The sequence below is a fragment of the Bemisia tabaci genome, chromosome 8 (genome assembly GCF_918797505.1).
Source record: "Bemisia tabaci chromosome 8, PGI_BMITA_v3".
NCBI classification, from domain to species: domain Eukaryota; kingdom Metazoa; phylum Arthropoda; class Insecta; order Hemiptera; family Aleyrodidae; genus Bemisia; species Bemisia tabaci.
Window position 1 is genome coordinate 750,308 of NC_092800.1, and position 22,580 is coordinate 772,887.

General features: G+C 40.5%; 2 protein-coding genes across 2 annotated transcripts in view; both read left to right on the forward strand.

The window, feature by feature from the left end:
• Window positions 1–193: 193 nt before the first annotated feature.
• Window positions 194–4,869, forward strand: Nthl1 (Nth-like DNA glycosylase 1). Its single transcript, XM_019054731.2, has 4 exons — window positions 194–980; window positions 1,750–1,923; window positions 2,500–2,659; window positions 3,465–4,869. Exons 1-4 carry the CDS (start codon window positions 459–461, stop codon window positions 3,725–3,727), a joined length of 1,119 nt encoding a protein of 372 aa, XP_018910276.2. The 5' UTR covers window positions 194–458; the 3' UTR covers window positions 3,728–4,869.
• Window positions 4,870–14,038: 9,169 nt separating this feature from the next.
• The window catches only part of LOC109039300 (apolipoprotein D), a 38,691-nt gene continuing 30,149 nt past the window's right edge, over window positions 14,039–22,580 (forward strand). Inside the window, exon 1 of the mRNA XM_072303790.1 lies at window positions 14,039–14,386. Coding sequence (XP_072159891.1) covers window positions 14,231–14,386 — 156 coding nt within the window. The 5' untranslated portion in view covers window positions 14,039–14,230. The remainder of the gene's footprint in view (window positions 14,387–22,580) is intronic.

The following is a 22,580-nucleotide window of genomic DNA, read 5'->3' on the forward strand; positions in this document are numbered from 1 at the left end:
TCATTTTAAATCTCACATAATAAACTAAAATCTCGGATCAAAAATTAAAGCGGTTCTTTAGATATGATTTTTTCATTACTTTCAACTTTCAAATGTAAATTGTAAGGAATAATAAAAGATAAGAAAAAGTGCGGCACCCCTGACCACACTCAACATAAAATTAGTTTTCCACTGTTGCATCACTTGCATCTGAAAGTTTGTAAACACACTTCTTGCGGCTCACGTGTGTGTGTATACTCTCGTAATTTACTACAAATTTTGTTTTTACTGTAAAAAATCTGGCGGAAAATTAGGTAGCCATTGCTTAGTATTGTTATTAAATTTCTCATTAAACACTAGTTGTCCATTTCAGTACGTGCCATTGAAGCCTCATTAATGAATTCAAGGTTTCTCTGAGGACCTTTCAACAGTTTGCTGTCTGCTGTCTGAAATAAAGAGTTTTAAAGGATTGATTTTGCATGTTATCAGTATTTTCCTCCTCTGCGGTAAGATATTTAGTGACTCAACAATTTTGCAAAATGCCAACCACTCGATCTTCTGCTTCAGCTGGTGCGTCTGGAGAATCCCATGAGGCGCCTGTTGCTCCTCCGAAAAGAAGGAGGAAGCAAATCAAAATCGAGTACCCGTCCGATGACAAGCCAGTAGTGAAAGTTGAAAATGGTGTGCCATCTGGGATCAAAGGCTCAAAAGCTAAAGGCAAACAAGTTGGGGCAACGGTGAAAGCTGAGCCAGGAACGTTCGAAATCAAACAAGAAATCAAGGAGGAATATGAAGGAGAAATTGATTCGAAAGGGGATGCAAGCAAGTCTGCTGACCCGGTGAAATCTGAGTACTGGCAAGAGGAAGAAAAGCCGTCCAAATGGGAACCACCACACTGGAGGGAGGTCCTTGCCAATATCCGCGAAATGCGGAAGAACACATATGCTCCTGTCGACGATATGGGATGTGATAAGAACTCAAATGATGATGCCACACCTGAGGTGAGAATTGAACTGTTTATAGGTTGAAATTTCTAGAGCAGCAGCCCGTAACAATGTTGATATCAAAAACATAGGAGAAAAAAAAAAACAAGAAATAAGCTAAAAAGGCTAAAAAGTACACATAAAAATCCGAGACGTATCGGTCCAAAACTGAGCTATTTTCAGTCGGAAGAATAAAAATATAATATAAAAATTCCAAATAAAAACCTGCAGAAAAGCATTTTTCAGTTTGCGGTGTTGCAGATTTCTTGTCATACTTAATTTTCTAAATGGAAAAATACTACACGTCATTCTTCGAAGATTTCAAAGATTTCTTTTCCCTCTATTAGTAATATTCTGTGAAAACTTCAAGCAATATTTTGGTTTAGCCTCTTTTTAAATAATAAAATAGGAGCAGAGAATTCAAAACACCTCAACCGAGATACGCATTTTTGCAGTTTCACCATCAACATCAGGCTGCCTCACTCGTGGGTAACAGACCATTTTAGAGGGTAGGTATTCGCTGGCCATGTTCTATTTCCTTCTCAGCATACACTTGTCATCTACATTGTATTTCATGATTCTAACAATGGATGGAGTCAAATTCTGAGAACGAGTAAGTGTACACAAAAACTCTACCAATAAAAGGATAACATGATGTATAATTAATATTCTATGTCCAAATGTTTCAGGTGTCTAGAAAACCATCAAACGTCCTTGCATTTGTGATTTCCCTCTCCTGGTATAGTTTGAGGCAATTAAAGAGAATTATTTTTTCTTTTCATTTTAGGTAAGACGATTCCATGTTTTAATTTCTCTGATGCTGTCAAGTCAGACCAAGGATCAAGTAACTCATGCTGCCGTTGAACGACTGATTGAGCACTCAGGCTGCACTGTAGATAGTCTCCTTTTAATGGACAATGACACTCTTGGCAAACTGATTTACCCAGTTGGTTTTTGGAGGGTGAGTAAACTATAGCTTTTTCTTAGATCAAAGTTTCTATCCGCAAATTTTTTATCAGTTATTTTTCTGCTTTCTGCCGTCCAAAATAAAAAAAAAACTGAGGCTCAGCAATGGCGATTTTGCGCCAAATCACTATTTTTAAACCATTTTCTTTCCAAAACAACTACACACATTTTTTAGAAATCGGAACTAGCAAAAGGCTAGCTCATTTTAAACAGCGAAATCAAACGTACTACATCAATCTACTCAAGCAGTCTCTGTAGTGAAAATGGGACTTTTTCTATGTTCAAGCATGTATTAGGTATGAAAAAAATATCATGCCAAGGAAATGTAGGCTTTGATGAAAAGCGAGAGATGTGGGAGTGAGCATAACACAGAGAACTACTTTGACCGAATGTAAAATTGAGGTAATACAAAGGAAGATAAAGGTAACACACTGTAAAATGGTAATCGAAGGAAAGAAAAGTGGAACAGGAAGAAATTGAGAAGAATAAAGGGAGCAGGTAAAGTTGAAAAGTTCTGAATCAGAAAAATATTGGTTATTTCATTTTTTTATAATCCTCATTTCTGTTTCAGCGCAAAGTGCAGTATATCAAACAGACCTGTGAAATACTGAAGAAAGATTACAACGGTGATATTCCTAATACAATTAAAGACCTTTGTAAATTACCAGGAGTTGGGCCCAAAATGGCGCACCTTGCTATGAACTGTGGCTGGGGCATCGTTACAGGCATTGGTAAGAGTTAATTTCACTATCGACAGACTTTTTGATATTAAAATGATTGTGAAGGAAAGTGAGAAGAAATGAAAGAAAACCAAGTACCACAAAGTCAGCCTCATTTAAAGGTTAGGTGACAAAAAAATCTGCGTAAGCAAGATACTCATAGTGGACTACCATACAAGGCCAAAAATCCAACATCACACCACATGTTTTTTCTTTCGACTTTCATGCAGAAGATAGTGGACTAATTGAATGTGCCCAAATTAAACTTACAAGAGAAATATTAGCATTTTCGACATTTGTAAAGGTAATCTTTTCCTTAGTTAAAATGCAACAAATCAATATGAGTTTGGGTAAAAAATGAGGGAAACCAATTAAAGATTTTGGAAAACTTGAAACTTTCTGCATCCTGAAATTGGTAGGTAGGAAGTTTTAAAGACACTGTAGTGTACTCGCTAGCAGTGCTCCAAACTCACCTTTGGGTTTCAGGAGCCACCTTAGCCACCATTCAGCTCAATTTTTAAGGGTTATCAAACAATCTTTAGGGGTCAAATTGAATTTTTGCTTGTAGCTCAGCACATTTAGTGAGAGGCTTTGAGTAAGGTATATGAGTGTCACTGCTTGCTTTACTAGTTCAGTTTCCTGCCAAAAAATTAGGATTACAGCAATTTTCTATGGGCTACTTTTGATGAGTGTCCTCATTTTATAGGGGCTATAGCTGATTTTTCAGGAACATCTGGCGTAATGGCGCCTGTGGGTTTAGAACACTGATCTGAAGGCTGTAGTGATTCCTAATTTTATTTTAAAATTTTCATTCCAGGCGTTGATACTCACGTTCACCGAATTTCAAACTGGCTTCCGTGGGTTCAGAAACCAACAAAAGAGCCAGAACAGACACGACTTGCACTTGAGGCCTGGCTTCCTCGGGAACTGTGGAGTGAGGTTAATCATTTGCTCGTCGGATTCGGTCAGTCAATTTGTCGACCGGTAGGACCTCATTGCTCTGAGTGTTTGAATAAAGAACTCTGCAAGGTTGGAAGAGCTACAATGAGGGGCGAAAAGAAGAAGAAAAAATCTGATTAATAAGATTTCTGACGACTGTATTGATGGTCAAAGTGAAAAAACGCGTACCTTTCTGTGCTATATTTCAATTTCATTAATAGAGAACTGACCGATAATTTTCCTTGAAATTTTTCTTCTTTTAACCAAAAATATTCCTGGAAAATTTCAAGGAGATATTGTGGTCAGTTTTTTTTTTCAAAAAATAAAATACATATAACTAGAGATTTTGAAACATTGCTCTGAAGTGAGCTACTTTGTTTTATCTTTACCTGATATTTTCATTTGGTAAACAAACCTGTGAGGTTTGTTTACAAGCTCATGAATGTTTCTAAATTGAAATTTTTTTTTTTTAATTTCACATTTGTCAATAAAAGGAAGCTCGCATTGAAAAATGTGAGAAAAAAAGAAGATATTTCTCTCTAGTATTTCCATTTCAGCCTAGGTCATAGCATATTATTCAATTTTATTATCTGTTGAGTACCCCTAGAAATTTTCAAGTTTAAATATTTTCTTCTGTTAGTATCACTGTAAACTTGCAAGTCACCCTCATTTCGGATCATTGTATAATTGGATTCACTAAATTGTTTCTTTTCATATTTTTGCTTGCAAAATCAGGGTTTTTTTTCTATTCCAGAAATTTTCTTTGTCCCTTGAGTATTAGGAGGGGGAGCATATCAAATACCATACATTTACTTTGGCATCACTGTATTTTAAGAGATGTGTGACATTCTCGGATGTATTTTTGAAACTTTCCTCTTTTGTGATCGGTAAGCCTGCCATGTATCTCAATCCCCTTACATTTGATTTAATGGATACGAGCTGTAAACTATTGAAATCATCCTATTTCTCCTAATGAATAAATTCAGTAAATTCTGTTAAGCTTCTATTTCTTGCATTGTATTTGAAAGAAGTTTTGATCGCACATCACTAATTTGTTTTAATTAGAAGGCAGGATTATCCATGTTTTGTGATTTTGTCAGCGCATAAAAATATGCTCGGACCTGATTTTCTTCACATTTGATTGCTTTAATTGCTTAATATTACAAACTCTGTTCTTATTTAACTGGAGGCAAAACAATTCTAGACTTAATACTCTCTTGTTCTTGTAAATTTTTTACTTTCATGTTTAATTAGATATTATATACTTTCTTTCTACCTCAAAAGTGATGATGGTTTTTTTTATTTTTTTCTCATGTCCTGTCTTAGTTAGGTGCTGTCTCTGTGCTGGCTTTGAAACCATCCAACTTTTTTTTTTCTTCTCACTTTTATTTGATATTTTTTTTTATTATTATTATTTTATTATTGAGGCCATGAAATCGCCTCATTTTGCAACACACATGTAATTTTGAAAATTCAACAACATACTTAAAAGTATATAAGGAGGTTCCAATTTCAGGGAGGGTTTGAACAGTAGTGACCTCAGGTCCGTCATTCAGCCATCATCATTCGAAGTGATCCTTATAAGCCAGGGCCTAGGGCTGGACGTGTTAGCACTTTTTTTTACTGAGAACGGTCATTTTCATGAGTTTAATACACTCAACCACAAGTGAACCAAAGTGAGAAGCTCTTTGACTAATCCATCTTTTTTACACGTCTGGCACCGCTCAAAAAGTCTATTCAAAACAGTGAATGAGGAGACGTAGCATTTTTCAAAGGGAAAAATCGCAATACTTTGAAATTAGGTTGCGATTTTTCTACGATTTCTTGGCGATAAAATTATTAGGATCATCAACATCTCAGCGATTTCTCTCGATCTTGTCGCAATTTTATCTCTGTAGAATCACGTCCGATAAAATCAGAATTTTATCTCAATTTATCAGGATTTTTATTTAATAAACAGGATTCAGGATTTTTATTTTTATTTTAATGTTGCGATAAATCGCCGTCGATGAAATCGCTATTTCAGTCATTGCAAATTTATGCGATGAAATCGCAATTCTTTATTCGATCATATTGCAATAAATCGGTCTCGAAAAAATCGCGATGCATTTTCCGATCAAATCCCAACTTATCGCGATCACGATTGCAGGCTCGGGGTGCACACTACCGGATGTGGTGTAGACCTCGGTGGGGCCGGCACCGAGATATTAAATTCAGCGCTTCAAGCGCGCACTGTAGTGAACGCGCAATGCGTGAAGTATTCCTACAGTCTTGTAGGCGCTAAATATGCGCTTCACGTTCACGCCGCGCGCCGACTGGCGAACGCTCAGTTTTTAGCGCAATGCATGAAGTATTCCCGCACTCTTGTAGGCGCTAATATGCTTTTGGCGCCAACCGAAGACCGCAGTGTGTTCAGCGCGATGCATGAGGTATTCCTGCAATTATTGCTTACTGAAATTGTTCCTAAGAACAATTTTTTTTCTCAGACTTGCCTTTTCTAAGCTAGTGGAGCTCTAGACAAGGTAGAAATTAAAACACTACGCTAGATGTTTTCGATTCAAAATTTCACCTCGAAAACAAATCGTGCAACGGGAAGTCAGAAAATTGAATCCCAAACAAGATATAGGTAAGTGTTTTATTAATTTATTAACATTGGTTAAAAGGCAAAAATACAAATGATGTCATTTACAATCGAACTTCCATTTGACCTGTGTCAAAAATATTTGCTAATATCTCGTTCAGGAGTTGATTTTCGAAACTTTCGGATTCAAATTTAGCGTTTTTGAGGGGTGCGATTTTAAAATCGTCATTTCTCCCCTGCTGAGCAATTTTATTCAACAATTTTTATCGTGCTCATCGTTCTTCTGGTAAAATTTTACCTTAGATGCAATAGCTTTTAAGCCAATCCCTCGCTAGCCGAACTGGCCCATTTCTATTGTCAGTGGCCCTGTCAGTGGTCCAGTGCAGATTTTGTGGGGAGAGCGCGCAATTTCAAGCAAAATTAGACTTTCCCAGCTGCAGATAACTACTTACCGCGTTATCTCATAAACTGGAAGTCACAAATAATAAATGTATTGTGTTTTTCATAGGAAATTTTTTGCGCTTTATGAGAGGTGACATTTTCCCATAGGGTTATAATTGTTTTTGAGATATATTTGTACTTACCCAGCGAGAAACCAATACCTTGAGAAACCGATCGCCAGCGGCGTATTTTGGCTTTTTTCAAGATGGTGGCGTTAGCGGACAGCCGACTCCGGTAAACTTTTGCCTTGTTGTTCTAACCCATCGAAACATGTTTCCACAACGAAACTTTGTATACTAACAATTAGATTGGTTTTCTCAGATTGTCCTTTTTTAGAGCTAGTTTGACTGAACTGTAAGGTTTTCCTTCATTTTCGCGTGATACCACATTACACGCCTACTCCGAAGTTTGAATAATACCTGTGCGCTTGATTCCCGTATTCAATGGATTCAAGTGGTCGGAAAACCATGAAAAAAATCCAATCGTATCGTATCGGTTTCCCTGGCTGAGAATCTGGGGCTTGGAATTTTCACAAGTTTTTCCAAGGATACTCTCACTCCTTTAGATATTATTCAAGTCCGAGCAGAGAGAGATAAAAACGCGCTATAGATAATGGAGTCGATACGTCCGGTTGGAAATCAATAGATAGTCTATCTCCATGCAGGTTTCCTCATGCTGAGAATCTGGATTCCAGTGGCGTGGCGTGCTTTCCTATATCGATTGTTATGCAAGTTAAACCCATGGAAAAGACTCGATAAACAGGTTGTTCGCAACGAACACCTTAATAATCGGTTCTTTATATACCATGCGTATAGGTTTAAATGGCATAACAATGGATAGGTACATCGCAATTCACGCCACGCCACTGACTGAATAAGCTCGAAATTTTCTCTAGTTTTTTCCGAGGATGTTTGCGCGAATGTGAAAATTCTATCACTTAGATCCGAGAAAGTTAAAAAGGTACTAAAAATAATGGTGTCGATACAAGTTGTCAGAAATTAACAAAAAATCCATGCTTTCAACCATGCAGATTTTCCTGACTAAGAATCTAGAGCTCGGAAATGTCATCGTTTCTCTGAAGACATTTTCACGCGTTTTGAATTTTGAAATACACATGCATATATCATAATTTTTTTAAAGTCTCAATCCGATGGTGTTGAGAACGGGCTACCAGGAGTTGAGCCGAAGCATCTAGTCTGAAAATAATGTAGAATCTGTGCTTCCGTTCCATTTTTCCGGATGACCATCCGATGCAAGGAATTTTGAGTTTTCTTTTCGAGAGATATTTTTGCTCGTATGGAAGTTTTTCCATGTTCGATACAAGAAAGTTGAAAAAGTCTCTATAACATGGTTGAGTCGATAAAATTGTTCGAGAACGACATAAAATCCGTGCTTGTATGCCAGTTTTGCCGGTCGAGAATTGTTTTTCCATGGACTTTTTCGCACAATATTTTCGCAAGCGATATTGTCGATGCGCCTTGTCGGAAAAGAACGAAAATCAATGCTCTCTTGTCATTCGTCACGGATGACCATACGCAGCGCGAAATTTCGATTTTTCATTGAGTATGCCCGATATTTTCGAGCCTACGGAATATTTTCAATTTTTTATTTCCGAAAGTTAATTGACGCGCTATTAGTAATGGAGTCGGCGCAACTGATCAAAAGCCACTTTCTCTAGCATTGAATCTGGAATGTGGAAATTTCGGTAGTTTTTCAAAGGATACTTTCTTTTTTCCGAGGAAATTTTTAAAGCTTAGATGTTCCTTCATTTCCGCGTGATACCACATCAAATACCTACTTCGGAGCCCAATTAGTTCCGCTCTTCATTTCCGCATTTAAAGATGCGAGCATGATGCCTACATTCTTACATGGCAGTAGCATGAGACGTTTTGAGGCAAGTAAAAAGCTAAGATTTTCCTTCATTTCCGCGGGATACCACATCACATACCTACATCGGCGTTCGAATACTTCCGCGCTTGATTGCCGCAAAAAGGAGATGCCCGCATGATGCCTACACTACAATCCTACATTCTTATATAGCAGTAACATGCATGAGACAGATGAAAAGCTAAGATGTTCCTTCATTTCGGCGGGATACCACATCACATACCTACATCGGCGTTCGAATACTTACGCGCTTGATGTCCGCAAAAAAAGATAAGAGCATGATACCTATACATTCTTATATGGCAATAATTTGAGACAGGTAAAAAGATGAGATGTGAAAGATAGATGTGAAAAGATAAAGATAATGACTCACTTACCGAGATAATGTTGAGGTAAAGCTAGGGAAAATTGGGTCATTTCGCAGTAAAATCGTATGACCTTGGAACTAACGTATTTTGGACGAGCATATTTTCGATGAATTTTCTTGAATTCCGATCTGAGAAAGTTTGAAAAGCGCTATAAGTAAAGAAGCCTATGGATGTAATCTGAACAGGACTTTATATCCATGGCCCGTTGCCATTTTCTTAGAATGACCATCTCGATTTTAGAATTTTGAGTTAGTTGAACCGCGATGGTTTGACACGCACGGAAATTTTGTTTCATATTTTCGAAAAATAAGCTTTCGAAGTTTTAAGACTTCGTCCAACTTCTCTCACTGACTCGGTCTGGTGCGCGGCTCGGCGCGGCGGCGCACAGTAAATCAAGTCAATCAGAGAGGACCAACATGAAATGTTTAACAAAAATTGCGAATTTTGATGTCTAATTCGTCACATTTTAATTTTTAAGGAGTGTTTTAGAGGAAAATTTCACGAGGAAACCAATGAAAGCACTTTAACACGCTCAAAGTTTTGCATGAACGAAGTTATAAACTTTTAAAGTGTGGATATTTTGTTAGAGTTCTCCTAGTGGCCGGATCCACTCTGCTGCTAAGGAAGAACGCCGTATGAACATTCAGCAGTTGCCAACTTTTTCAATATAAAACACGTATTTTTGGGAAAAGTTATGCATATTTTTCCTTGAGATTTTTAGATCAAGTTGCGAACAAAATTGTCTAAAAAATTGGAAGAAAAATATTTAAAAATTTCTTCAAGGGGAACTTGGCAACGCCTGAGGGTTCATACGGCGTTCTGCCTGAGCATGCACGAAAAAATTAAATTTCTGATTTAACAATTTTGTGGTAAAAAAAGGTGACTGCAATTTCCTAATAAATTCGTTCTGTATTAAAGGAAACTTTTCATCGCCTGAAGGTTCATACAACGTTCTACCTAAGCATGCACGGAAGAAATTAAATTCCTGATTCAACAATTTTGCAGTAAAAAGAGGTGACTGCAATGTTGCAATGTAGATTTTACAAAAAGAAAATGCTACTTTAACCACCCCCGTGGTTAAATTAGCTTTCCATACCGTGCTAAGGAAAAACGCCGTATGAACCTTCAAGCGTTGCCACATTTCCTTTGATTAAATACAAATTTTAGAGAAAACTTGTGATTATTTTTCTCCCAGTTCTTCAGATTATTTTGCTCGCAATTTCACTTGAGTACCTTTATAGACAGAGTATGGCCATTCCTATCTTTTTACTACAGGAAAACTGTTCCGCTTTTTGATTGGTCAACGAGTTTTTAGGCTTCATGATGCTCTTAGGGCCGTATATAAACAAACAAGATGGCGACTCACCGTAACATCGACAACAAGAAGCTAAATTTGACAAAAATTTCAATTATACGGCAGTAACAATTTAAACTAGCATATCTACGAATAAAACACGAAAAAAACAAAAAATACAGGCTGGGCCTCGTAATTCGGTCCGCGGTGGTAGTGGCGAGCCCGAATCCGGGTGCCCCGAAAAAACACCGGAGTGCTTTCCGACCATGAGCCCTGGAAAGAACGGCCGTAAACGGGGACTAAGGCTCAACTTGGATTGGTCCATACGCTGTTTTTTCCTATTTTCTCTCTCGCACTCATTGCTCAGATGCGGCACGTCAAAGGAGCACACTCGGCTTTGACAAGCCGCCGTTTTATCGTCTATCTCTCTCCCACTCGTTGATTAGATGCGGCAACCCGCGGCTCGTCAAAGGGACACACACACACTCGCAAAAATACAGGCTGGGCCTCGTAATTCGGTCCGCGGTGGTAGTGGCGAGCCCGAATCCGGGTGCCCCGAAAAAACACCGGAGTGCTCTCCGACCATGAGCCCTGGAAAGAACGGCCGTAAACGGGGACTAAGGCTCAACTTGGATTGGTCCATACGCTGTTTTGTCCTATTTTCTCTCTCGCACTCATTGTTAGATGCGGCACGTCAAAGGAGCACACTCGGCTTTGACAAGCCGCCGTTTTATCGTCTATCTCTCTCCCACTCATGGATCAGATGCGGCAACCCGCGGCTCGTCAAAGGGACACACACACACTCGCAAAAATACAGGCTGGGCCTCGTAATTCGGTCCGCGGTGGTAGTGGCGAGCCCGAGTCCGGGTGCCCCGAAAAAACACCGGAGTGCTTTCCCACCATGAGCCCTGGAAAGAACGGCCGTAAACGGGGACTAAGGCTCAACTTGGATTGGTCCATACGCTGTTTTGTCCTATTTTCTCTCTCGCACTCATTGCTCAGATGCGGCACGTCAAAGGAGCACACTCGGCTTTGACAAGCCGCCGTTTTATCGTCTATCTCTCTCCCACTCATTGATCAGATGCGGCAACCCGCGGCTCGTCAAAGGGACACACACACACTCGCAAAAATACAGGCTGGGTCTCGTAATTCGGTACGCGGTGGTAGTGGCGAGCCCGAATCCGGGTGCCCCGAAAAAACACCGGAGTGCTTTCCGACCATGAGCCCTGGAAAGAACGGCCGTAAACGGGGACTAAGGCTCAACTTGGATTGGTCCATACGCTGTTTTGTCCTATTTTCTCTCTCGCACTCATTGCTCAGATGCGGCACGTCAAAGGAGCACACTCGCCTTTGACAAGCCGCCGTTTTATCGTCTATCTCTCTCCCACTCATGGATCAGATGCGGCAACCCGCGGCTCGTCAAAGGAACACACACACACTCGCAAAAATACAGGCTGGGTCTCGTAATTCGGTACGCGGTGGTAGTGGCGAGCCCGAATCCGGGTGCCCCGAAAAAACACCGGAGTGCTTTCCGACCATGAGCCCTGGAAAGAACGGCCGTAAACGGGGACTAAGGCTCAACTTGGATTGGTCCATACGCTGTTTTGTCCTATTTTCTCTCTCGCACTCATTGCTCAGATGCGGCACGTCAAAGGAGCACACTCGCCTTTGACAAGCCGCCGTTTTATCGTCTATCTCTCTCCCACTTATTGATCAGATGCGGCAACCCGCGGCTCGTCAAAGGGACACACACACACTCGCAAAAATAAAGGCTGGGCCTCGTAATTCGGTCCGCGGTGGTAGTGGCGAGCCCGAATCCGGGTGCCCCGAAAAAACACCGGAGTGCTCTCCGACCATGAGCCCTGGAAAGAACGGCCGTAAACGGGGACTAAGGCTCAACTTGGATTGGTCCATACGCTGTTTTGTCCTATTTTCTCTCTCGCACTCATTGCTCAGATGCGGCACGTCAAAGGAGCACACTCGGCTTTGACAAGCCGCCGTTTTATCGTCTATCTCTCTCCCACTCGTTGATCAGATGCGGCAACCCGCGGCTCGTCAAAGGGACACACACACACTCGCAAAAATACAGGCTGGGCCTCGTAATTCGGTACGCGGTGGTAGTGGCGAGCCCGAATCCGGGTGCCCCGAAAAAACACCGGAGTGCTTTCCGACCATGAGCCCTGGAAAGAACGGCCGTAAACGGGGACTAAGGCTCAACTTGGATTGGTCCATACGCTGTTTTGTCCTATTTTCTCTCTCGCACTCATTGCTCAGATGCGGCACGTCAAAGGAGCACACTCGGCTTTGACAAGCCGCCGTTTTATCGTCTATCTCTCTCCCACTCATGGATCAGATGCGGCAACCCGCGGCTCGTCAAAGGGACACACACACACTCGCAAAAATACAGGCTGGGTCTCGTAATTCGGTACGCGGTGGTAGTGGCGAGCCCGAATCCGGGTGCCCCGAAAAAACACCGGAGTGCTTTCCGACCATGAGCCCTGGAAAGAACGGCCGTAAACGGGGACTAAGGCTCAACTTGGATTGGTCCATACGCTGTTTTGTCCTATTTTCTCTCTCGCACTCATTGCTCAGATGTGGCACGTCAAAGGAGCACACTCGCCTTTGACAAGCCGCCGTTTTATCGTCTATCTCTCTCCCACTCATTGATCAGATGCGGCAACCCGCGGCTCGTCAAAGGGACACACACACACTCGCAAAAATAAAGGCTGGGCCTCGTAATTCGGTCCGCGGTGGTAGTGGCGAGCCCGAATCCGGGTGCCCCGAAAAAACACCGGAGTGCTCTCCGACCATGAGCCCTGGAAAGAACGGCCGTAAACGGGGACTAAGGCTCAACTTGGATTGGTCCATACGCTGTTTTGTCCTATTTTCTCTCTCGCACTCATTGCTCAGATGCGGCACGTCAAAGGAGCACACTCGGCTTTGACAAGCCGCCGTTTTATCGTCTATATCTCTCTCCCACTCATTGAACAGAAGCGGCAACCCGCGGCTCGTCAAAGGGACACACACACACTCGCAATAATACAGGCTGGGCCTCGTAATTCGGTCCGCGGTGGTAGTGGCGAGCCCGAATCCGGGTGCCCCGAAAAAACACCGGAGTGCTTTCCGACCATGAGCCCTGGAAAGAACGGCCGTAAACGGGGACTAAGGCTCAACTTGGATTGGTCCATATGTTGTTTTGTCCTATTTTCTCTCTCGCACTCATTGCTCAGATGCGGCACGTCAAAGGAGCACACTCGGCTTTGACAAGCTGCCGTTTTATCGTCTATCTCTCTCCCACTCATTGATCAGATGCGGCAACCCGCGGCTCGTCAAAGGGACACACACACACTCGCAAACACGAAAACATTGTTAAATCGCCTTTCACCGTTATCGCAGGAGGATGTAAGATGTGCATAACCTCAATCTTGCTTGCTGATAACAGCCATCTTGTTAGTTTATTTACGGCCCTAAGAGCATCGTGTCAGCCTGTTCGCTCGCGACCAATGAAAATCTGGAACAGAAATGGCCATACTCTGTCTATAAAGGTACTCTAAATTTCACCTGAAGTTCCTGAAGATTTCCAAGAAAAGTACGTATTCGTAAATCTCCTTGAAAGCACATATTTTATCGGAGGAAATTTGGCAACTTTGAAATGTTCATACGGCGTTTTTCCTTAGCACGGCGACATTGTAAAATGTAGATTTGAAACATTGCAGTCACTTTTTTTTAAGAATTGCGTTTTGAAATGAGCAATGCATTTGTTCCGTGTGGCAACACTGCACTGTGCGACGCGCGATGGTGGCGAGTGCTCGAGACGGTCTGGCTTCGACTCCGGGGTCTCCGGGGCGCCGCTCCGCGCCGCGCCGCGCCGGGGCGGTCTGCTGGCGTCGCGTTGAGTCGGTGGTCAGTCGACGCGGATCTGTGTCGCGGAGTGGGTGCGACGATGCGATCTCTCTCTGTGCGCGGCGCCTCCTGCCTCATCCTCATCGCGATCCCCATCTCCGGACGCCGCAGCGGGAAATCCAGTGGAAAGTGCGAGTGCGCGAGTCGCGTGGAGTGAAAAGTGACCTACGATGAGGACGTTATCATCGGCCACTGCGTCGCTCTGCTCTTCCATCTTCCTCTGGACTTGTCTCCTCATCTGGGGCCCCGACCCCGTCCGGGCCCAACGCCCGTCTTTCGGCAGATGCCCCGACCTACCCACCGTCCAGAACTTCGACGTCGAGCAGGTCAGATCCCTATTTCGCCGCTCTCTTTCTCTCACGTCCATGTCCACCACTCCCCTTCAAAATCTCCCACGGAGATTTCCAGTGTACAGGGTGTCCCAGATTTTGCCCTCCTATAGATAAAGCGTGTAGATTCACGTGGAAATGACCACACCGAAAAAAAGTGACTTTGATTTAGCATTCTGGATGTATAAAAGGTGTGCGAGTATACCTACTTATAAAATTCTGAATTACCCGCCACAGCAGTTAGTTTCACATCCTGGTATTGCTAAAGTAACTGCTGTGGCGGGTAATTCAGCGTTTCATAAGTTCTCGCACGCTTTTTTTTTTACATACAGAATGTTAAATCAACCTCACTTTTTTTCGGTGCAGATTTCCATGTGATTTGATGAAAATCGTCTTACCTCTGTGTCCTTTGACGTGGAAATCATAACGTTGAACAGTGTCAGCTCACTCAAATATCATTTTTCAGCGGAAAAATAGCGATTTTTTTAAATTAATTTGCTCAGTTTTTCGATATTGTGGCGGTAAAATCGCTAGGAGCATCTGAACGATTATCCTCCATCTTGTCGCGACATCTCTATATACTACAAGCTCCGCGAGCTAACTAAGGACTTTTGGGACACCCTGTATATCACGTAAGTCAGTGCCACTGAGATTAGTACAAAACTCTGATATTAGTCTTGATCAGTGTCAGGTCGGTGCTCATGAAGACTGAAGATGATTCGATCAGTGTTTGCCCTGAGATCAGTCTCATGCGCACTGACCTGACACAGATCAAGACCTATAATAGTGTTTCCTGCACTGATCTCGTGTTTGAAGTTTCATGGGTGGCGGTAGCCACCTCCGGACAAAGTCTAAACTCGACAACACTGGAAAGCCTCCAAACGAAAAAAGGTGGCAGCCAACCATAGACACACGTAACTCCCTTATTCTGAAAATTGATTCGCTTGTCATGGGTGGCGGTAGCCACCTCCGGACAAAGTCTAAACTCGACAACACTGGAAAGCCTCCAAACGAAAAAAGGTGGCAGCCAACCATAGACACACGTAACTCCCTTATTCTGAAAATTGATTCGCTTGGAACTCGACTGCAGCCCAAACGACGGCACGGATTCCTACGATCTTGGTGTCTACGGACGCATCTCAATTAGGACTACAAAGTGGAAGAGTTTCATTAAGATCCATTGAGTTTTCAAAAAGTTATAAGCACTTAAAGGCCCAAAATGACAAATATTTTTTGTAACATGGGCCGTCTAGTAGCGGGAAACCGACATGCTCACCTTTCACAACAGATTTCTTGCTTACGCGGCCACAGATTCTAATGAAACCTACAAAGGATCATGCTTGAAGATATGAGGATTTCATTTCTACCACATTTAATAGGGTTTCAATGCTCGGATAATTCAGCATCGGCAAATAACTTTCAAAATTTTAGCTACGATTTTTTTGAATTTTAGAAAAATCCGGTATAGTGGTTCAATGCCATTGGTCGATTCCGTTCAGTTCAGCCAGTCTCGGGAACGAAATTTCCCTAGTTACCAATACCAACTTCCAACTCTAACTACTTGAGAACAGATTTATGATTTAATATAATATAAGAGTTCAATTCTCTGTAGAAGCTAACTAATATTTTTACACACTTATATTATTACGTCGCACGTCTTCTGCCAGAGCCCGATACACTATTTCATTAGTTTCAAGTGTTCAAGTGATGTCATTGTTCAGAAGTGAGGTTATCAGTCGGTGTACATGTCTGACCCATACAGTGTTACCGTTCTGCGTAATTGAGGGCTTTTTTTGCGTAATTGGAGGGTCGCTGCGTAGTGGCTGCGTAATGCGTAATGCTGCGTAATTGGAAGAATTCTGCGTAATTCGGCGTAATTCGTGCGTAATTGAAGTTTTTTAAAAATTTCAGTTTCTTATCGCGGTTTTTAGGTTAGGTACGTCATGCCGATCAAGGTAAACGGTCGTAGTAAAGATAGTTTTTTACCTAAAAAGCAATGCTGCAAACTTTGCTACTAAATTCCCACCGTACATAGGAAACAAAAATATTTCAGAATTTCAAAATAAGCGAAAGATTGTTAACAATTTGGCTTAAAATGCGTAATTGCTGCGTAATTTGAAAATTTTTGCGTAATTTATGCGTATTTTGACAATTTTTCCTGCGTAATGGCGTGCGTAATTGGGAAATTTTTCTGCGTAATGTTGCGTAATTTGCCGTCGGGTTGCGTACGCAATAAGCCCTTTCCACACGTTGCAAGTTTTGCTGCAAGTGAGCCGAAAGTGGGAGTCATCACTCATCGATGATCGTGAAATTTGCGTCCCGCCCGCAAATTTCACGATCATCGATGAGTGATGACTCCCACTTTCGGCTCACTTGCAGCAGAACTTGCAACGTGTGGAAAGGGCTGAACGGTAACACTGGACCCATATACGTCAATGGTCTGACCCAAGCATCAATGAATGTAATTCGGATTCCAAAATTCAGGTAAATTACGTCGATAAAAGGACACCAAAGTTGTGCCAAACTATCAAAAGGAAGCAGGATTTACACCACAGTTTGCATTCTCGTGACTAACAGCATCCAAATATTTCTCTACCATGCACACCGATGGATCGAAGGGAGAGCCCATTACTCTCAGTTTTTAATTACATTATTGTTTTCCTCAAGTCACAAATGCTAGTTTCCATAACTTGAAGAGATGTAGTTGTTTTCAGTGGACCCTATCAGTCTCAAGAAAAGATCTAAAAATTACTGTAATATGAGCCTTCGCCCATCACACTACTTGCGACACGGTCATTATGCTCTGACCAAAATTTATTCGCTTCAAATTTTGCTTTCAACCTACGCGCTCTGGAGTGCTTGTGCTTTCCCTAAGTGTATGTTATTGACATTAAGATCTTGTGTTCTTCATGACTAATCTTGGGAAGCTTCGCCTCTTACCGTTGCTTGTTTACATCATGGAGATATGCGGGGATGCGAGGTATAATTCAATCACTAAGTCAACTTTATGTCCCTAAATCAGAGATCTTTGACGATGAGTATTAGCTTAAATTTGTTTTCTTCGAGTCTCTTTGATTTTGTGTCAGAAGTTGTTAGAATCACCATGTGGCCAGTCAATGTGTAAGAAAGTCTTTCATGAAAGGTATGTACTCGTTCTATTTTCTCAGCTTGATGATTACTATAAAATCAAGAATTTATATTGCTGCATAAATCGCTGGGCCAATCGTAAGTACGTAGCGCCCATTCCTTCTCTATTTTAACATATGAAAACTTGATGTAAACACATCAAATAGTTAGGCTATGTTATGGACTTACACTGGTGGTGCAGCTACCGACTGTTAGATAATAAACCCTCAAATGACATCCGGCTAACTTAGCTGTGTCCAAAGACACCAAGATCGTTGGAATCCGTGCCGCCGTTTGCTCTGAATTCCATTCTATATCTAATCAATTTTCAGATTAAGGGAGTTAGGTGTGACTAAGAGTGTCCGCCACCCCTTTGCTATAGGGACTTTAGTAGGTCGTCATTTTCCTCGACGGGGGATGGCTACCGCCACTCTTGATGTGGAAATATTGTGGTGTTGTTGGTTGTTGTGTCACAGAAGTATTCCATCTTCACCTAGTGAGTTTCTAGCATAATTACTCCAGTGAAACAGTGCACTCTGAAATTAATTGAGCGTTGGGTCTATGTATGGTTCGCGTGCCAACCTAGTTCTTAATGGATAAATGTAATCGGGTGAATCAAAGCCGAAAAAGATTAGACCAATCGATAGCGTTTATGATCAAAATGTTTGCGCCTAGGCACCAACTGCGGAACATGCTCTGATGAAGAGTTTGGGGGTGGTGTTTTTAGTCCGACAGTGGACAACAAAATTACCAGGAATTCTTGAACTACCAGGTAACTGAGAGGTAGCCTTCATTATCTTCTTGAATCAAAAGACGCCATTCAAATTTAAATGCTTACTTACATGCCAGTTATACGATTCGACAAATTATGTGGTGAAGCGACTCTAAGCAAAATAAATCAAAATATTCTCCGCTATAGCGTCAATATAGGCATACTGTATCAAGAGTGGCGGTAGCCCCCCCCGGTGGGTAAGCTTACAGTGTAATATTTGCAGCAAGTTTTTCTCTTTTTCAATTAATTTTCTGACTGAGGCCATTGTAACTTGATGTTGAAATTCAGTCGATTATTACCTGAATCGCTCAAGTTCAACGGAGTGCATATTAGGTATAAGTACAATTTTCTTATCTTCATGTTTCAAGTCACATTCCTAGAAGTTATACTCTGTTAAAAGAAAAAATACTTTTGTGGCCGAAGGGGCTTGGCTTGACGCACACTTTTATTGATAAATTAAATACCTCTTACAGGAAATACTTTTTATAATGAGTGAACCAAAAAAAAAATAATTTTACCTAACTCTTTGAATGGACTTTCCACTTAGTGGTCTCACTGTTATTTAATTTACAATTTTAGTGGCTGAATGTAAGTATGTCCAACAGTTGAGTTAAACGCAGTAAGAATTGCAGAATTAATGTTGAAACTTTATGAGTAGGTAAGGAATAATTTATGCGGCAAAAGAAGTTCATTCTAAGTAGCCCTACACTATGACAATTAATTGCTAATCCATCAGTTTTTAAAACATTATGTACCCTATTTCGATGAGAGAAGTTTAAACTCACCTAAACATCAGGTAACTTTTATTGATTGCAAACTGAATCACCCCCTATTAATGTTTAGTTGATTAAACAAGGAGTTCCAGTTCTGCTCATTGAAAAAATTATTCTCAGTTTCTCTTTTTCCAGCCAAATGTTTCATTAGCTTCACATCATTCCAAAAACGACCTGATATAAAAACTACAAAAAACCCCAAAAAACTTTCAGATTCTAAGGGGTAAAGAATCCGGCCAAAGTCTTAAACTTGTTGAACCAAATTTTCTTATTACTCCTAAAAGAAAATTAAAAATTACCTATACTTTACTGAAAATCGAATGTGGGCCCCTTCATAAACGAGCGATACAACATTCACTGCATGTGTGTATGTGGACCTCTTGTAGGAGCCCAATCGGTTCGCTCTTTGCAACAAACGCTACATTCGTGAATGGAAAGTCCTTGGAGGAGCACATAACGTCCTCTTTCTTTATTTAACTTATGCATTTTTTATTCAGAATCTTCATAAAATCAAAAAGAAAAGTATGGACTGATATGAGCCTTATATGTGCTCTAAAACAATATGAAATATTTTATCGCACAAAGTCGAATATTTTTTCTTTAAAATTTAGAGCTACGTAACTAATTCAATAATCATGACTGGTGCATTTGCAGAAAAGTTTTCTCAGAGACTCAGTAAATTCCCTTGCTGAGCTGCATGTATCTTCAAGTAGGCATTATACTTCTAAAAGGAAATGTAGGCCCCTTCATTTAGGAGTGATGCAACAGTCATGACGTGTAAGTATGTTTAGCCCTTGCAGGAGCCTCTCCTCACCTATTTGCATTTTTATCTAAAGTAAAAAAAAAAATAGTCGGTAGGTATGGATTGATCTATGAGCCTTCTATGTGCTCCAAAACAATATGAAATATTTTATCGCACAAAGTCCAATATTTTTCGATTTAGGTCCTACAAATGCTTTTAAGAGAGCATGAAAAAAAAAATACTCAATCGGCTGGCTAAAGTCCAGTATTTTTCTTAAGAATAGTCTCCTCCTTCAATGAGTGATGCAACAATTGCGACATTTTTATATGAAAAGCCCTTGCAGAAGCCTTTTGATTTGACTCAGCTAAATTTTGAAGAATCACTGACGTGTCCGCAAAAATGCGTAAAAAAGACGGGTCACTGAAATTAATGCTTCATAGAGATATCTGAGGATCCATGTCAAAACCCTCTTACCTATTCTACTCTGCGTAAAAAATAAAAACGCCATTTTTAACCATGATTTTTGTTTTTTTAAATCTTCATTAATTTACTCTGAAAAAAATTTTCAATATCTAGGTAATATGGAGTCCTTTTCGTTCGAGTTCCTAATGATTACAGTAAGAGCATTTTTGCGGACACGTCAGTGATTCTTCAAAATTTAGCTGAGTCAAATCAAAAGGCTTCTGCAAGGGCTTTTCATATAAAAATGTCGCAATTGTTGCATCACTCATTGAAGGAGGAGACTATTCTTAAGAAAAATACTGGACTTTAGCCAGCCGATTGAGTATTTTTTTTTTCATGCTCTCTTAAAAGCATTTGTAGGACCTAAATCGAAAAATATTGGACTTTGTGCGATAAAATATTTCATATTGTTTTGGAGCACATAGAAGGCTCATAGATCAATCCATACCTACCGACTATTTTTTTTTTTACTTTAGATAAAAATGCAAATAGGTGAGGAGAGGCTCCTGCAAGGGCTAAACATACTTACACGTCATGACTGTTGCATCACTCCTAAATGAAGGGGCCTACATTTCCTTTTAGAAGTATAATGCCTACTTGAAGATACATGCAGCTCAGCAAGGGAATTTACTGAGTCTCTGAGAAAACTTTTCTGCAAATGCACCAGTCATGATTATTGAATTAGTTACGTAGCTCTAAATTTTAAAGAAAAAATATTCGACTTTGTGCGATAAAATATTTCATATTGTTTTAGAGCACATATAAGGCTCATATCAGTCCATACTTTTCTTTTTGATTTTATGAAGATTCTGAATAAAAAATGCATAAGTTAAATAAAGAAAGAGGACGTTATGTGCTCCTCCAAGGACTTTCCATTCACGAATGTAGCGTTTGTTGCAAAGAGCGAACCGATTGGGCTCCTACAAGAGGTCCACATACACACATGCAGTGAATGTTGTATCGCTCGTTTATGAAGGGGCCCACATTCGATTTTCAGTAAAGTATAGGTAATTTTTAATTTTCTTTTAGGAGTAATAAGAAAATTTGGTTCAACAAGTTTAAGACTTTGGCCGGATTCTTTACCCCTTAGAATCTGAAAGTTTTTTGGGGTTTTTTGTAGTTTTTCGAAATTACATGGATCCCCATGGCGGAAAGAAACTTCAAACTGACTTCGTAATGCTTAAAAATTGGAATTTGGGCGCGAATTTTCCCCAAAATATGCATTAAAACTAGTTTTACTCGAAATCATTAAAAGTATCTAAATTTTTTCGAAAACTGCATTTATGCTCCTTGTCCTCCAAGCTCCTCAATTATATTATTGGTGCCGTGCAATACATTTGTATTGTTCTGAACACAATACATTTTTTCCCAGGTCGTAATGTTGATACGGAGTGAAAGCATTTGGCTGAGGATATGAATATTGATGGTTCATCAAACTTTCTATCAGTCAAATCTCTCGCTACACGTTAAATCAGCGAATGAAGAACTGTTTAACGGTTCATTCATGCAAACTCCGAATACGGCGTTTCTCTCGGACTTTCTTTAAGCTGCTTAATCGCAACACCGGATGTTAATTTATGAATGAGCGACTTTCATCGGCACCATGTCGTGCCAATTATGACTGAACAAAAAAAAAGCTTAACTGTATTATACAAACGATATTCATTCGCTAATTCCTTGTGCGTCCTCTACAAATCGATGTAAAACTTAGATATTGTTTTTTGGTTTTAATGATGGTCTGAACTAATCATTTTACCTACAAAAAATCAATGGACATGCTAATCGTTGTTAGCGAGGTACGCCGTTTTGGAGTTTATCCATCGATTTGTAGAGATTGCAAAGTTCCGTTTTGATGGTTGATTCGAAAAAAAATAGGCCACAAACTGTTTAGGCAACAAACATCCCTAGTAAAATTTGGCGATAAGAGCTGCGTTTCAAAATACCATAAGAATTCTTATAGCCGGCTAAAGAAGGCTATAGAAAATCATACTGCTGGGCTATACGAAGCGATAAAAAATTATGCAGCCGGGCTATAGTTCCTTTCGCCGGGCTTTACACTTTATCGCCTGGCGGTTGCTTTTTCGCCATCGATTATAAAAGGCTATAAGAAATTATGTAGAAATTCGTGTGCTTTGGAAATCATTAAGTTTGATACAGAACCACTTTAATATTTACAAAACACACATTATATTTTCCTTTAATACATATTTATTTTTCATCAATTAAAATGAGAATAATCCATACAGGATGTGCAAACATTTCAAAATCATGAGTTGAATAACGCTGACTCCGCCAGATTAAATATTACAGCCTAAC